The following is a 16,737-nucleotide window of genomic DNA, read 5'->3' as shown; positions in this document are numbered from 1 at the left end:
GAAGAGATTATTAACCATGAGTCAGTAGACAAAACAACTACGAGAAGGAGCATGTGTATTTCAAATGTTAGGTACCAATATGTGTCGTGAGGCTGCTGCCTCTGTCTTGAGACAGATACATGTGACATATTCTACCACTTAGTCTGTTTTGAGTTTAGCTGTGACTGTGTTCACATGGACTTTTTCTACAGATAGTCCCGGTGTAGGAGAGGGTCATTCAAAATGAACTGTTTACTACACTCATCAAGTACAGACAATGTGCTGTCTTTTGGATCTGATGGATAGAGATTCAGAGTGGCGTGAACAATGTGTGCCTTTGGTCTGAGGGAGAAAACAATTCCAACATGTGTCCCGTTGACAGTAGGATATCAGATAACAGATGTTGGCCACTTCTTACTATAGAGACATCAATATATGATTTATTTATAAGCTCATTGTTTGCTTTGACTAGGGAAATATTTTTAAAAGATTAAACATTGCCTGCTTTGTTCAAATAAGTTTTGTAAAATTATCACATCTAATGTGTCTTGCTTTTATAACAAAAGAATTATATACAGAGCTTTTAATACTAACACATTACTAAAAATAGCTTAGTTACCTGAGAAGTTCCCCAATATGTACGATTAATCCTCATTATTCACAGATTCTGTGTTCATGAATTCACCTACTAACTAAAACTTATTTGTAACCCCAAATCAGTACTCATGATGCTTTCGTGGTTATTTTTGGAAATTCACAGAGAGGTGAAAAATTAGAGTCATCCTACCACTTACATTTCCAACTGAGATCAAAAACTCTGTCTTCTTATCTCAGTTCTGATACTGTATACCAGTGTCCTTTTTACAGTCTACTAATGCCATGTTTTTAGTATTTTTGTGCTTGTTTTTGGTGATTTTGCTGTTTAAAATGTACCCCTCTACCACAGTGCAATACTGAAGTGCCTTCTGCTGACCCTAAGTATAAGAAAGCTGTGATAGGGTCGGGCACGTGGCACACGCCTGTAATCCCAGCAGCTCGGGAGGCTGAGGCAGGAAGATCTCAAGTTCAAAGCCAGCTTCAGCAAAAGTGGGGAGCTAAGCAACTCAGTGAGACCCTGTCTCTAAATAAAGTACAAAATAGGGGTGGGGATGTGGCTCAGTGGTTGAGTGCTCTGAGTTCAATCCCCAGGACCAAAAAGAAAAGAAAGCTGTGGTGCACCTTGATGGAGAGTCATGTGTGTCAGATAAACTTGTTTCAGGACTGAGTTTTGAGCCACTGGCATGAGTTCAATGTTAATGAGTCAACAACCCAGTGCACTTAGAGAAAGAAAGAAGAACTTCTTCAATCTGCTCATAAGACTGCTCTGGAAAGTGCTAAAGTAACACATATAGTGCAAGATGACGCTGTGGAGAAGATAGAAAAGGAATAAATTTATGGATTTGTGAGATGGAGGCCAAAAGGAAGTATAGCAGGCAGCATTATTGCAATGTCAAAAACCAAAGAAATTTACTTTATATGGCTCAGGATCAGGAAAATGATCAGTCCTCATTGCACACCCAGAAGGTGTGAGAGAAGTTAAACTTGTGAGCCAGAAAGGTTCTTCATGCTACAGAAGATTTAAAAAATATCTTTCCCGTGTCACAAAGAGAGGGAAGAGCATGTTTCTAACACGTTTAATATATTCATTTGGCAGACAAACCTATGTAATGCAAACAGTGTTTTAGTTAATGAAAGATGTTGTGACCAGAGGCTTATAGGAACCTAACTCTGTTTTTCCCCTATGAGCAGAGATTCAGTCCTTGCTAGTTGAGTGAGCTTGGCAACTTTATGTAGCTACCACAAATAATGAGAATTGACGTCTACGCCTGTGTGATAGTACCTGTTCCATTCCTCCTTAGACATGATGAACTGTAGAGTCTTGGCTCTCAGTATCACCCAGGCTCAACAGTGGTACTAGGATACAATTAAAGACTATTTCTAAAGAGCACTGCCCTTGAAAAAAGTAAAGTCAAAGGAGATGAGTTCTGTTTTGTTTGGGTTTTGTTTTTGTGGCATATTGCTATTGAGAAAATGGTTGTATTGTCTTTAAATTCTTAAGAGTCAGTCCAGACACAACCAAAAAAACCAGTGTATAATTAGTGTCCACAGCAAATTTCAGGCCCATCCCCAGTGGTTATATCATAATCTATCCAAGACTGAAAAATAACACAGAGCATCTTTTAAGGGCTTTTAAACTTCTGTTAGGAATATTAAGGTATTATTAAGATATATTTTTGTTAGGAGAACCAGGCACACTCAATTCCAGCCCTAATCACTCCTTCCGATAAGAGTCTTGAGAGAAACAGGCAGAACAAGAAAAAAAAGTGAAGAAGGATTTTCTTACTCAGGCATTGATCCCGAACACGGATTCTTAGGCTCCACTGCTGGAATAGGATGTGACCATAAAGATTTGTTCTTTAACCTTCTCTAGTGATTCTGATTCATATCTTTAATAGACATGTGCTGCTCTAGAAGAAAGAAACCATTCAGGAACTTTACCTGGGTGACTGACATGATGAGAACACTTAAATGGCTCTGATAGCCTCATGGAGCAAATTGGAGACTTGGAGAACCAGTGAGGAAAGTTGTTCTTAATTTGGGAGAGGTGATCAAGCTGTTAGAATATCCCTGGGCCCAGATTCTGTCTGTGCTCAGAGATTCTGGAGCCCATAGGTCTAGAGCTGGTGTCTTACAAATCTGTGCTTTTGAAAAGTGCCGCATGTGATTCTGAGGTTTAACTATGATTAAGAACTGCTACTCTAGAAATACATTTCAGATTCACAGGAGTAATAACCAGTTACATCCTCTATTATACAAAAGCCCTCTACCTTTCAGTGATAAAGACTATTCAGGACAATTGTGTGCAAATAGCAGGGAAGCGCCCAACACAAGTGTGTAAGTGTGAACAGCTATTGAGGTCTTCTCTTATAGTGCCACATGGTGGTACTTCTGGTTGTATATCCTAAAAAAAAAAACCAAAAAACACTACTTATTTCCCAAATTATCCCAATCCCTGTCTTGGAAGAACCTTCCGCTGCTAGCTCCCCATCTGCAGGGTGCTAAAAACTGAATTTATAGTGGAAGGGATGGATTTGCCTTATTGTGACCTGTGGAGCTGTCCCTCTGCTTCCCAGCTTACTTTCTCTCAGAAGTCTCACAACGTTTTCAACTCCTGTCTCAATCACTTGCTTCTAGGCAATGTGATCAAATTGGAGGAACAGAAGTCAGACTTGGAAAGGCAGCTGAAGACCCTGACAAAGCAGATAAAGGTGAGTGGGGTTACAGCTGTGAACAGGGACCTTCTCCATTGTCTCACTATAAATGGTTCTCAGGGTTTGGAAACATTAGGAAAATACCAGTTGCCCTTTCTAAGTCTGCTTTCTCACTGAACATTTCAACAACTTGAGCCTTCCTGTTGGCAGGAAGTAAAATGAAATCAATTGTTCAGTTTTAGGATGGAGAATTCTGTGACTTGAGGAAGGAATTCCCATCTGTGCCTCTTCTTGGTAGGGAGACAATATGAATGCAGGGCCTCCCTGTATTCTTCCTTGGTGATTGATATGGTGATTCTGGGCCCCTGCCTGCATGTTTGCCCTAGCTGGCGTTTCTCACAGGTGTGGGCTCTGGCATTTTCAGGAGGAGACAGAGGAATGGAGGCGGTTCCAGGCAGACCTGCAGACTGCAGTGGTTGTGGCCAATGACATCAAGTGCGAGGCCCAGCAGGAACTGCGCTCTGTTAAGAGGAGGCTGCTGGAAGAGGAAGAGAAGAACGCCAGGCTACAAAAGGAGCTGGGGGACATGCAGGGCCATAGCAGGTGGGTCATGGGCGGAGCCCCACCTCCATGAGTCTGATGAGCACCTGAACAGTGCTTTGGCTTCTCACTTAATCACTGTGCATGAGGCTGTGTTATAGAGACAAAAGCTTTTGTGTCTCTCTGTGCCAGGTTCTATGATATCTTTTCTTTGATCAGTCTACCATTAACCATGCTACTTCCCTACTTGGAACCTTCCAAATCTAGGTTCAAATCACTGCTCTCATGGGCTATTTCAAATAAGGCCTGACAATACCCACTCTATTAAAAAGGATAAGTTAGCGTGGAAAACAAAAGATCTTGCAGATTCATGACTTCCCCTTCTGATGTGTTAGCACAAAGGCCCTATTGAACAGGTGTTTAAGAGGAAGGTATTCCTAAGGTGAGCTTAAAACTCATTATTATTTAAAATTTAAAGGGAGGGGGACATAGATAAAATTATAAACAATATTTTAGACTTTGACTAATAAGATGTTATCTTTCCCCAATCAGGAGTCACTGTCCTTAACTTTGAATATTAGGAAATTATTTTTGAGTTTTTAGATATCTTTCAAATGTAAAATATAGTCTTATAAAATCAGATTTAGTGGGTTCTGAATTTTGATGTGTACAGTTTACCCTAATCTTGTTTTTCCAGGATCAGAAGGGTTGTTTGTTGGCTTGTTTCTCCACCTTGAGGTCTGATGTTCTTTGATCATGAGTGTCATGACATTGGAAATAGTGCACTTCTTCTCAGAATTCAGTTCTATCATAAATTTCTATCATAGAATCATAAAATTCTATCATAAAACCTGCTCCAATAAATCCCTGCTCCTTTGTTTATGACTTTTTTATAAAGTGGCCTCTAGAGAAGGAATAATGTGTCCAGTTTTACACTTCAGTCTTGAAAAAACCAGAATCATTATTTCCCAGTCACCCGTCTTTCCTCTAGCCACAGACGTGATTTTACAGGAAGGCAGGAGATTTCCCAGTGTTCCCTGCTGAAAGGACTACAGGATCACTCTAGTTTGCTTTTGCGTCTGCCTTTGTCTGTCTTGCTTCCATAATGTCCGTCTTTGGAAGAAGAACTAAGTCATAGCTTTTGTTGCTTCCTATCTATGTTATTTTAAAGATAAATGGTAAAGACAAACCCTGAGTTTTCATGGTGTTCCTAAATAGGTTATTGTATGAGATATTGAATCTCTTCCATAGATTCTAAGATACAGGCTCTAGCTCTACATAATAGGAAATCTCTGTGTGTCCAGACAGTCCAAGGCTTCATACACTCTGCACCTTCACATTTAAAGTTATTTTTTCTTTTAAACACAGAATGTTTCTTTCTCCCCACCCACCTTTTTTTTTTTTTTTTTTTTTTTTGGTACCAGGAATTGAACCCAGGGTTGCTTAACAACTGAACCATATCCTCAGCCCTTTTTGATTTTTTATTTTGAGGTAGAGTCTTGCTAAGTTGCTTAGGGTCTCCTGAGTCATTGGGATTATAGGCATGTGCCACTATGCCCAGCTCCTGTGATTTTTTTTTTTTTCCCCCTTAGGCCTATCTTCCAAATCTAGCAATTTAATCACAAAATCACAATTTTATCACAAAACCTTTCAAAATTTTAGAATTGACACCGATCAGAACATGGCACATTACGGGAAACCATTGGCATCAGAATGTTTCTTGCCTGTCATTGCATTTGGCAGAACATCAGACAACTGCTGGTGATGGTTTCTTGTCTGATTTTTCACTTGTCTGGTAAGCTGCTCCCCTTAAGGAGTTGACTGTTTGCCGGGCTCAATGGCGTGCACCTGTAATCCTGGCAGTTCAGGAGACTGAGGCAGGAGGATTGTGAATTCAAAGCCAGTCACAGCAATGTAGTGAGGCACTAAGCAACTCAGCTGAGACCCTATCTCTAAATAAGATATTTTAAAAACTGCTGGGGATATGGCTCAGTAGTAAAATGCCTCTGGGTTCAATCCCTGATACCTAATAATAATAAAATAATAATAATATAATAATAATAATAATAATAATAATAATAATAATAATAGCAGCTGACCATTTCAAAGTTACTCACTAATGGCCCAGCTACCTCCTGCACCTACCATGGACAAGAATGGAAACCAACTAATACCTCAAAGCTCCTGCAGCAACTTAGTGTTTCCATCTTGACTGAATAAGTGCTTGACACTTAATTTGACTTTGACAGTCATCTCATAAGAACTCAAAGGTTATTCTTGGCTCAGCCACAGCCACAGAGCTTGCAGAACACCCTCTGATGAGGTCCTCCAAGCACAACTGAGAGAAGGTAAGAGCATCCTGAAAAGCACCTTAACTGTGACATGGGGTTAACTGGTTCGTATTCTCATTTTGAACAGATTGATATTCAAGGAGATTGTTAAGAGCTGGGCTGATAGGTGGGCAAATGAATGATGAGTCTAGATAGGAAAACAAATTAGCACTTGTTACCAAGAACTCAGTAACTAAAACAAAGTGGGATATTATTTAACTGATTAAAGATCTTCATTCCTGTTACATTTTCAGAGATATTTTTGTTTTATTTATCAATTTTTCGAGATGAGGTCTTGCTGTGTTGCCCAGGCTGGTCTCCAACTTGTGCATCCAGGGGGACCTCCCTTCTTAGCCTCCTGAGTAGCTGGAACTACAAACTCCTGTCACCACAGCCAGCTGATGTTTTCTATTTATTTATTTTTTAAATTTTGGAGTAAGAATAACTGATGTTAAGATTCATGGGAAATTAAGGCAGTGACATTCTTACACCAGTGTCCCCTTCCTAGACCTGGCTCCATCATATATAATAGTGTTTCAGGGTCCCTTTAAACCATGCTATTCTGAGACTGGTTGGTCAACTGGCCTTCCCATAGTGGGAAAGTCAGAAATAAGTGCCAATACTCCATTTATTTGGTACAATCTTTGAACCTCAGTTCAAAAATCTCTGAATTTTAGTTGTGACTTGTGGGCCTGATTTTTCTGTTACAGAAATTTGAACAAACCTGAAAGCAGTCTGTGTTTTACTGAATACATAAATTAATAAATAAAAGGATAATGAAAAACTTTCTCAACCTTGGCTTTTCCCATTTTGAACAATTAAGAGAAAGGCATCCAAATGAAGACTTTCAGCTGGGTGCGGTGGCCCATGCCTGTAATCCCAGTGGCTTGGGAGACTGAGACAAGGAGGATCCCAAGTTCAAAGCCAGCCTCAGCAACGGCGAGGTGCTGGGCAACAAAATAGGGCTGGGGATGTGGCTCAGTGGTCAGGTGCCCCTGAGTTCAATTCCTGGTACCAAAAATAATGAAGACTTTCATTGAAATTAAAACACCAGATCTGAGGTTGGGGGTATAGCTCAGAGGTAGAGTGCCTGTCTACATTTGCAAGGCCTTGGGTTAGATTCCCAGCATGAGGGGGAGTGGGGTCATCAGATCTTCTTCCTAAAAAGTTGAGTTCTGAGGCCTGGTCGATATCATGATTCTATAGGCCACACACAAACTTTGTTAATGAAAGACATTGTTGATGTGCAATACATGATATGGGCTTCGTGAACAGTGGCAGAGAATGACCCATATGCATTTATTTCTCATTCTAAAAAAGTTAAAGCCATTATTTTTAGGATGGCTTACACAATTCATACTGTGTTTATCATATAACACCAAACAAGCATCCGTGGAAGATATCTTAAAAAGAAAGAGGTCATTGAAAACACTTAAAATTTGTTTCTAATTAAGGGCATTTGCTTCCATGATAGAATATCTCAGATCACATGTGTTTAGGCCGTACCACCCACTGATTCTCACATTGTCCCAGCTGAAGTGAGCAGTGTGGTGGCTTGTCATGTGCAGACTCTGCTGGAATTGGCTTGTAACTTGCATGTGCACATCCACGTCACGCCCTAACATCACTTGTGTGTACCTGTGCTGCCCTGTATTGTTCTTAGCATTCTAATGTTTCACAGCTGCTCAGCAAGTGTTCTGTAGCTACTGCTGAAGGGGAAGTATGGGAGCTGGAAGTATATATTCTTGGGAGCTAAGATGCAGTCTGTGATCACTAAATCCCTGGCCTTTATAGAGGGGGCCAGTTCCCATGGAATTCCTAACCAATTTCTGAACAGACCTCACCTTAGCTCCTACAACTGTCACGACCACTGGCATTTCATTTGACCCTTAATGTAAAAATTAGTACTCTTGGTATCCTTTCACTCCAGGAAGCATAATCTCTTCATTTATATATTTCTTTCATAGTTTAAATTTACAGGTTTAACATTAAATATATAGCCTGTAATTGTACTTTTTTTTTTTTCTTTTTTGGCTGTGCTGAGGATTGAACCCAGGGCCTCACACATGCGAGGCAAATGCTATACCTCTGACGTGTATCCCCAGTTCTAGTCTAAGCCTAAAGGCCTACATCTGCCTGTCTGGTTCCTGATCCCCATTTTACAGATTTGTTTTGATATGACTCCCTTAAACCCTTAGGATTTTTAGTCTGTCATAATAATTATATATATATATATATATATATTTTAGCCTTGATAATAGAGGTAAGCATGAACCTCTCTATAAATGACAGTGGGGCAGGTGTTTACCTGGACATCTCTGCTTCTCCAACATATTTCTTTGTTGGAGAAGTTCTGCTGGAAGGAGCCTCGTAATGGCATTTTGAAGTCTTTGACATTTTTCTGTCTGAAAACCTTTGACTTCTAAAAAATATTGAATAGTGGGAGTGAAAGCTTATTGGCCCTATTGTGGGTATTTGCTTTTCTCTGTGGGACAGTATAGGCTGTTAATTCTTATGTTATAAACGAAGACCCCGTTGCCTTACGTCACTCCTTTACCAGCCTTCCCTTCCATTTCTATCTTCACAGCTCCATGGTCTCTGTCAGCTAGCAGAGCATTTGGTGGAAGAAAGACAGTCCAGCCCTTGCCATGATTGGAAACTACAGCCATTTCTATATGAAAGGGGGAGTCTATAGAGGAGAAATTACTGCTTTATAAAGAACCCAGTTGTTTTGTGTACATTCATTGTTCCCCACAGAGTCATTGCAATCAAGTCTCTTTACTTTTTTCCTACATTCTGGAATCAACTCATGCATGATCAAAGATAATCTTTTTGTCCCCCCCTCAGAAGATTCAGTGTTCTCTTTTTGGAAGAGTAAAATGAAGTTCAGAAAAAAAATTAAAAACAAGTCCTTTGAAAGAAATATTTTATATGCAACCTGAGTGTTCAGAAAGAATAACTGCATAGCAAACTCCAAGTGTTGGTGAATGTATGGGTTCTCCTTTTGGAGTTTATTTTTATGCTGCCTTTTGGTATAGTATCTGATAATCTGAGAATTCACACTACCCAAGGCAAAATAAGAAGCCGTCTGCATGATGCCTTATTCTGAAGAAGTTAGAAAGTTCTGCTCCCTTTTATCAAGTCTTGATTCAGCCTTTCCAAGCAGGGGTCTCGCTTTATTACCTCATCTGAAACAAGCTACCACTAAGCTTTGGTCTGTTTTCCAGAATCTTTATTGAGCTAAACATAAATAGATATTTGGTTGATAATAAAAGATGAAGTTAATGCAGTAACAGTGCTAACTGAAAACTAATGAAGGACAACTTACAACAAAAGACTTGTAAATAAAACTTACTATGAAAACTTAAAAGATTTTTAATGCAGAAGTATACAATTCAGAATTGGGAAGAACATTTGTAAATATCTTTACCTGATTCAGCAAAGTCCATCAGGCAAAAGCCTACTACTGTACTTCTCATGTGAGGAGACATTTACAGTGTATACAGTGTAGGGTTGTTAGCTGCATCATGCATGCTAAGGATAAAATAGGAGTTGTTATCTAATAAAGGAAAAATTAGGATCAAGAATGCTCTTTAAACTCAGGAAGATGTTTTGGGGAATCAAACTGGGGAGTACAGATTCACTAGAAATATTTAGCTTTGTGTGGGAAAGAAGGGACATTAATGTCTTCTCTGTAAAAATAATTAAGATACTTGCTGAAATTGTCTAGTAGGATTGAAATTTTTATTCTAGGAGATATTTACCTCAGATTGAGAATTTTTAGAATGACATAAAATTTACTTGCTGGGTGTTTTCAAATATAAACAACAGTAAATAAGAAAAATGCAACCTCAACTTAAAATGCAAAACTGTGTTCATATGCACATTTTGATCTATCTTTACTCCAGGTACTGTTGAATATTTTTATATGTAAGAGTTTATGAAGTGCTAAATAAATATGTTATTATTTAGAAGAGTCTGTTGTTTGATTTTTAATCAATGATCATGTTTCTTCGGGACCTTTATGTTGCTTTAACTTTTTTCCTTAATATATTTTCAGAACTTTTTTCCCTCCATGCTGTGACTCAAATCCAGGGCCTTGTACATGCTAGGGAGTACTTTATCACTGAGCTTATATCTCTAGACCCTAGTTTCAGAACTTTAAAGTAACTAGAATTTGAAGTAGAAATAAGCTGGACTTGAAATATAAGTTGTTGAGAATAGGTTGAAATGGAATGTGAATGTAACTTTTAATGATTTCATTGTTTGAAAAAAGGAAACGTGAAAACATTATTTTTGCATAAAGTAATATTTAAAGCAAAACTCTAGAGTATCAGAAAATAGTAATACATAGAATTTGAAGTCTAGATTGAAATTTTAAAACTAGTTGAAATTTAAAAACAATTAGATTGATGATTTAATAATTTGATTTTTTTTCACCGGGTATGGTGGCTCATAACTGTAATCCCAGCAGCTTGGGAGGCTGAGGCAGGAGGATGGAGAGTTCAAAGCCAGCCTCAGCAAAAGCAAGACACTAAGCAACTCAGTGAGACCCTGTCTCCTGTCTCTAAATACCTCTTCTTTCTTCTTTTTTTTTTAATGTGGTGCTGGGGATCGAACCCAGGGCCTTGTGCATGCAAGTCAAGCACTCTACCAACTGAGCTATATCCCCAGCCCTGTCTCTAAATAAAATACAAAATTGGGCTGGGGATGTGACTCAGTCGAGTACCCCTGAGTTCAATCTCCAGTACCAAAATAATGATAATAATAATAATAATATGATTTTTCTTAATTATGAAGTAATATGTGGGAATACTAATGATGAACTGGAGCTATGTAAAGAAAAATAGTAATCCTTTTCCTTCTTTTGTCATCATCCTATAAGGTAATCAGTGTTAACAGTATGTGTATTTTTCTTTATCTTTCCCTTTACTCATATATCATATAAATGTACCAGTAGGGCTCATTTTTATATTTTTTATAAATTTAGAATTATATTCTATACAGTACCATGCACCTTCACATTTCAGTTGATGTGTCCTGGGCAATATTACAAATCTAAGTAATTTTAATAGCTGCATGGTATTCTACATGGATCTGAGAATATCAAATGCTGGGATGCCAAGGTTACATTTTTGAATCTTTTTTCCCCCTCAAATAATGGTGTAACATAACTGTATATGGTTGTATCTTAATTTATTAATTTATTTACTTTTGATATTGGGAATTGAACCCAGGGCCTTAAGCATGCTAAACACACACTCTACCACTGAGCTACACTCCCAGCGCCGTGCCCCACCCCTCCACCTTTTTTTTATAGGATGGGTTCCTAAAAATATGATTGTTCCATTAAAGAGTATTCATGTTTTTATTTTCATAGATATTGCCAGATTATTTACCTTAGAGCTACGATTCTTTAGTCTTTTTTTATTATTTATTTATTTATTTTGTCGTCATGTATGGACAGCATGCCTTTATTTTATTTACTTTTATGAGGTGCTAAGGATCAAACTCAGTGCCTCACACATGCTAGGCAAGTACTTTGCCACTGAGCCACAGCCCCAGCCTGCGTGATGGCGTTAGTCTTGATGAGAATACCCACTTCTACGTAGACTTATCAACTGGGATAATATTAATTTTATTTTTTGCCATCAGGATAAGCAAAAAATATATATATTATTAACACTTTGCATTTCCCTGAGCATATTTTTATATGTTTACTAACCATTTGCATTTTCCCCTGCTAGAAATTGCCAGTTGATTAGCACTTTTACCTAGTTTTTTTCACTGAACTGATTATTTTTTTCTTACCAGTTTATAAATTAGTAGTTATCACAGTATAATATGACTCTTATGGAAAATTTCATATTTTATAGGATCTCCATTTTTAGGAGTTCACACATGCTAGTGAGGCACCCCCCAGCCCTTACATTGTTATATAATATAGTCTGTTTGTATTTTCCTTTATTGTTTCTGAGAGGATTGTTTTTAGGGCTTCTCCTACCCCAGTATTATGCAAATAGACTTTTCAATTTTCTTCAACTATTTTATACTGTCTCTCTCACTCACACACCACACACAGAGAGATCCTTGACCATCCTTTGTGTATTTAATCTGATGTGAGGTATGGTTTATTTTCCTCCAGGTGAATAGCCAGTGGTGCCAGCATCATTCATTGCCAAAACCATTCTTTGCCCACTAAGTCAAAACTCCCACTTTTCATTGTTCATTTCATCTCTATCCAGAGAGACTTCCCAAATATGCCTCTTTTTCTTTTGAGTTAGTTCTGCTTCAAATATTTTAATGGAATTATTACCTTACTTATATTGTTTTTCAAGCGCAACCTTTCATTTTAAATTGTCATCTTTCATCTTGTTCACATTTTTTTTTAAATTTTAAGGTAGAGGGCTGGGGATGTGGCTCAAGCGGTAGCCCGTTTGCCTGGCATGCATGCGGCCCGGGTTCGATCCTCAGCACCACATACAAACAAAGATGATGTGTCCGCAGAAAACTAAAAAATAAATATTGAAATTCTCTTGCTCTCTATCTCTCTCTCTCTTTCTAAAAATAATAATAATAATAATTTTAAGGTAGATGCTGTCAAGAGTGTCTTGTTTCCTGTCATAAATTTACAAATGTCTATTCTGTCTTGAATAAAGTAAGTCTCCTCATTTTATATACTGAAATGTCTTTGTTGGTCAGAACTTTTTAAATATTTTAATTTTCAAATATTTGTATTAGGGGATTCTTTTTCTCATCACTGACCCTTGCTTGAATTGATTAAAGTGTGTCAGGGTCCATATTTGCTTGAGATCCGTATCTACAGAAGCTGTTTAAATGCATTTGCTTTGCCTCTTAAGCTGGAGGGAAGGCTCTTTAAGGTAAATTGAAACTCAGACTACAGGGGGAGCAGGTGTCTAGTAGGGGAAATTCCTTTATGTCTAGTTTTTTCTCTGGAGAAACTGGAATGAAGGAGCCAACTTCCTGGGTTTGCTGTTGTTTGGCCCATATGTCCACATTAGGTCCATTCTGCGACTCTTCTGACTTGTCCCTTGTTACTGTTGCCCTTTGTGCCTGGAATAACCCATTTCTAGCTTCTCCAGACAATCCGGTCTTCATCTCCTTATCCTTTGCAAAGATACTGCATGCTCCCTAGGCATCATGTGCCTCTCCATTCCTGGCCTTTGAGGATGGGAGATACTAATGGGTTTTTTCTCATACCTCCATTTTCTTTGTAAGGAAATTAGGGAAAGCCCTTTGGTATTTTCTCTCCCCAACATACACACTTATTCTGTGTAACAGAAACTTAAAATTGTATAGGTAGTATCTAGTTTCCATTGCTGATGCAAGATTCTGCACTATTTCTCTTACTGTGTTGAAATTTGGAGATTAAGATGTGTTTCAATTGCTGTTTTTTTCCTCTTTGTTTTACTAGTTCTGAATGCCAATATTGCAATTGGAAGGTAAAGTTCAGAAGATACTGTTTGACACCTAAGAGAATACTTCATAATTTCTGTCTCACAGCAAAGTGACAAACTTCTTTTAGATTTGTTTTATAGAGCTGAGGCTGTAGCTCAGTGCAAAAGCACTTGCTTAGCATGTATTATGCCCTGGGTTCATTCCTCAGTATTGGGGGGGGGGGGGGGCGGGGGGAGATTTGTTTTGTGCAAAACAGTAAAAAAGTATTTTGAGAAAAGTATATTTCAGGCAAGGGCATAGAATGAGCAAAATGCAGAGGTAGGACATAAAAGGAACAAAACTTGATTATCTGGGTTGAGTTCAAAAACTAGATGGGCAAGTGGAAGTCAAAGGCAGTATGCCCGAACGGCCCCAGGAGAGGCCTGGGGCAGGGTCGTTTCCAGGAGCCACAGCAATTGTAATCATGTGTTTGGCATGACCAGTCCTTTTAACAAATAATAATCTGCCAGTTGTGAATTTAACAGTGGTGTAATTCGGTGTCTCCCAAGTGGAATTACTTGGGTTTTTGAATACTTCAAAAATCATCTTGTAGGGCTGGGGATATAGCTCATTTGGTAGGCCCTGGGTTCAACCCCAGCACCGGGGGAAAAAAAAATCATCTTGTCTTGTGTAGGAGCTCACCTATGCTTAAATTGAAATAGACTACACCAAGTCGCATCTTGATGAAGTGAATATTGTAGAAAATCAATGTCATTTGAAGACTCTGTTCTACAACCAAACAAGGAAAGCAATGAATTGGAGAGATTAAATGAAATTTTTAGAGAAAAAAATAATTATAGACATATATGCGCATGCACACACATATAAAAACTAAGGCATGTAAGGTAGACTTCCACTCTGTGAGTGGCGGACATGCGTCTCACTGTGGCTGATGGGTATGCGCGTGGTGGGTTCATGTGCCAAAGTATCTGAAAGTATCTGACCTCTGTTTGTCATATTCAGATTATTTGTTACCAGCTCCTACAAGCAAATTCTTGCGTAAAAATAGTATTTATTTACTGAAATAAATATTGACATCATTTTTAAAAATATATTTAAATAAATATAATTTTTAAATATATTTAAGATATTTAACCTTTTCTTAAATATATTTAAAATAAATTTTAAGAAGAAACTTTAGAACCTTTGTGTGCCTCCATGGAACATTCAGGCATTAAGGAAAATTTGACAAAAGCATAACCAGTGGAGCTGGATTTGCATTTCAGATTCCCTACTTAAGAGCCATGGGACCTCTGTCAAACTTTTCCTTCTAAAGTAAGGTATAATAGTATGGAATTTTATAGAAAATTAATATCAATAATGTTTTAAAGATATATGGTATACTTTCTAGCATATACAGAGAAGTTATATACACTTATTTTGCTAAAATTATAATGACTATAGTTTTATACACAGGGAGAAGAGAGAAGACATTCTTTATTTCTGTTGTTTTAAATATGTCTCCTTAACACAAAATACAAAAAATTAATTTCTGTTAGTAGTGGTAGGGTAACCTATATGTTAGAATTATTGAAAGATATGTTTGTATGTAGTCATATTTACAAAATCATCTAAGTTGTACTTTTGGGTGAGAAGAGATTTTCAAGGTATATTTGATTACATGTGTGATTTTTATTTTCAGGTTGACCTTAGAACCTAAACTCGGTCTTAAAGGCAATAACTACTCTTGAACAAATATGTACCTGATAGTGGTATCTTACAATTTTTCTTTTATTTAATGCATTTGCTGATATACACCTGGCTACATGCATTAAATGTTTCTTAATATTCTTTGTGGGATGCAGAATTCCTATTTTTTAAATAATATCTTCATTTTATTAATTTATTTTGATGTGCACTGAGGATAGAATCCAGTACCTTACACATGTTAGGCAAGCAGCTATACCACTGAGCTATAAGTACAGCCCCCTCTTTTTTTTGAGGTGCTGGGATTGAACCCAGGGCCTTGTGCATACAAGGCAAGCACTCTACCAACTGAGCTAAGTCCCCAGCCCTCTATTTTAAAACAGAGGAAATGTAATACTTCATTTGTTGCTGGGTTCTAACAATTCAAAAACAATCTGGTATAGGGAATTTCGGGGTTTATTTAAAAATAAAGTTCAAGCTGGAGTACCTCTTAGCTGAAATTCTTGGGACCAGAAGTGTTTTGAATTTCAGATTTTTTTCACATTTTAAATACTTGCATATTCATAATTAGGTATTTTAGGAAGGGACCCAAGTCTTTACCCGAAATTCACTGATATTTCATATACATCTTATACACATAGCCTGAAGGTAATTTTATACAATATTTTTAGTGCATGTGTGCTTTACCTATACTTGTCCTATGGGGTTGTGTGGAATTTCCACTTCTGGCTTTATGTCAGTGCTCAAAAGTCTTAGATTTTAGATAATTTTAGATCTCAGATTCTTAGATAATGGATGTTTAACTGTACTAATAAAACCAGTAGGGGCTGGGGGTATAGCTCAGTTGGTAGAGTGCTTGTCTTGCAAGTCCAAGGCCCTGGGTTCAATCCCCAGCACCAAAAAAAAAAAAAAAAAACCAATAACATTCTTAACTGTTTTCTATGTTTATTCAATTCAGACTTTGTTTTGTGTATCCCTTCTACACACATGTGAGATACACACACACACACACACACACACACATACATACACACAGAGTTATATGATATGGTGGGTATCTAGTGGGTATTTTTCTAATCTACTTACATAATTTGCTTAGCTTCCTCATACTGACTGATCATTTGAAATATCATCTTTGGTATCTGAAGGCAGGGCTTTATGGTTTTCTTATGAAGTCTATGTGAGTCTTTTTAATTATCATTTGATGTTTTGAATCAAAGAGAAAATTAGGAATACCTCAACAGAAGGTAGGATCCTCCATTTTATTCTTATTTAATTAACAAGGAGTGAAATTAAAATTAATTTTTAGAAAATGATCTTCCTTAGAGATACTTTGATAGCAAGTCATTTAAGTGGACTGGTAAGAAGGTATCCTACCTTGTTGATGATCTTTGTGATAAAAAGGAGGTTTTTTTTTTTTTTTCCCCCTGCTTAGACCTAACCTTATTTTATTCTTTTTCTACTGTTTGTTTGTTTGTTTTTTTGAGACAGGGTGTTTTCTATGTTACCTAGGCTGGCCTCAAGTTCCTGAA

General features: G+C 37.6%; 1 protein-coding gene across 6 annotated transcripts in view; it reads left to right on the top strand.

Annotated features, from left to right (window-relative positions):
* Specc1 (sperm antigen with calponin homology and coiled-coil domains 1) overlaps window positions 1–16,737 on the top strand; it is a 269,979-nt gene that overhangs the window by 168,228 nt on the left and 85,014 nt on the right. For 5 of the 6 annotated variants that reach the window (XM_071603067.1, XM_071603066.1, XM_071603065.1 and 2 more), the window contains 2 exons: window positions 3,214–3,287; window positions 3,655–3,833. In XM_071603067.1, coding sequence (XP_071459168.1) covers window positions 3,214–3,287; window positions 3,655–3,833 — 253 coding nt within the window. Of the gene's footprint in view, window positions 1–3,213; window positions 3,288–3,654; window positions 3,834–8,687; window positions 10,075–16,737 lie in introns of those variants that run through there. The other variant, XM_071603070.1, reaches the window with a different exon arrangement.

Source organism: Marmota flaviventris, chromosome 17 (assembly GCF_047511675.1).
Source record: "Marmota flaviventris isolate mMarFla1 chromosome 17, mMarFla1.hap1, whole genome shotgun sequence".
NCBI classification, from domain to species: domain Eukaryota; kingdom Metazoa; phylum Chordata; class Mammalia; order Rodentia; family Sciuridae; genus Marmota; species Marmota flaviventris.
Note: the sequence above shows the minus strand (reverse complement) of the source record. Positions and strands in the feature narration are given on the sequence as shown.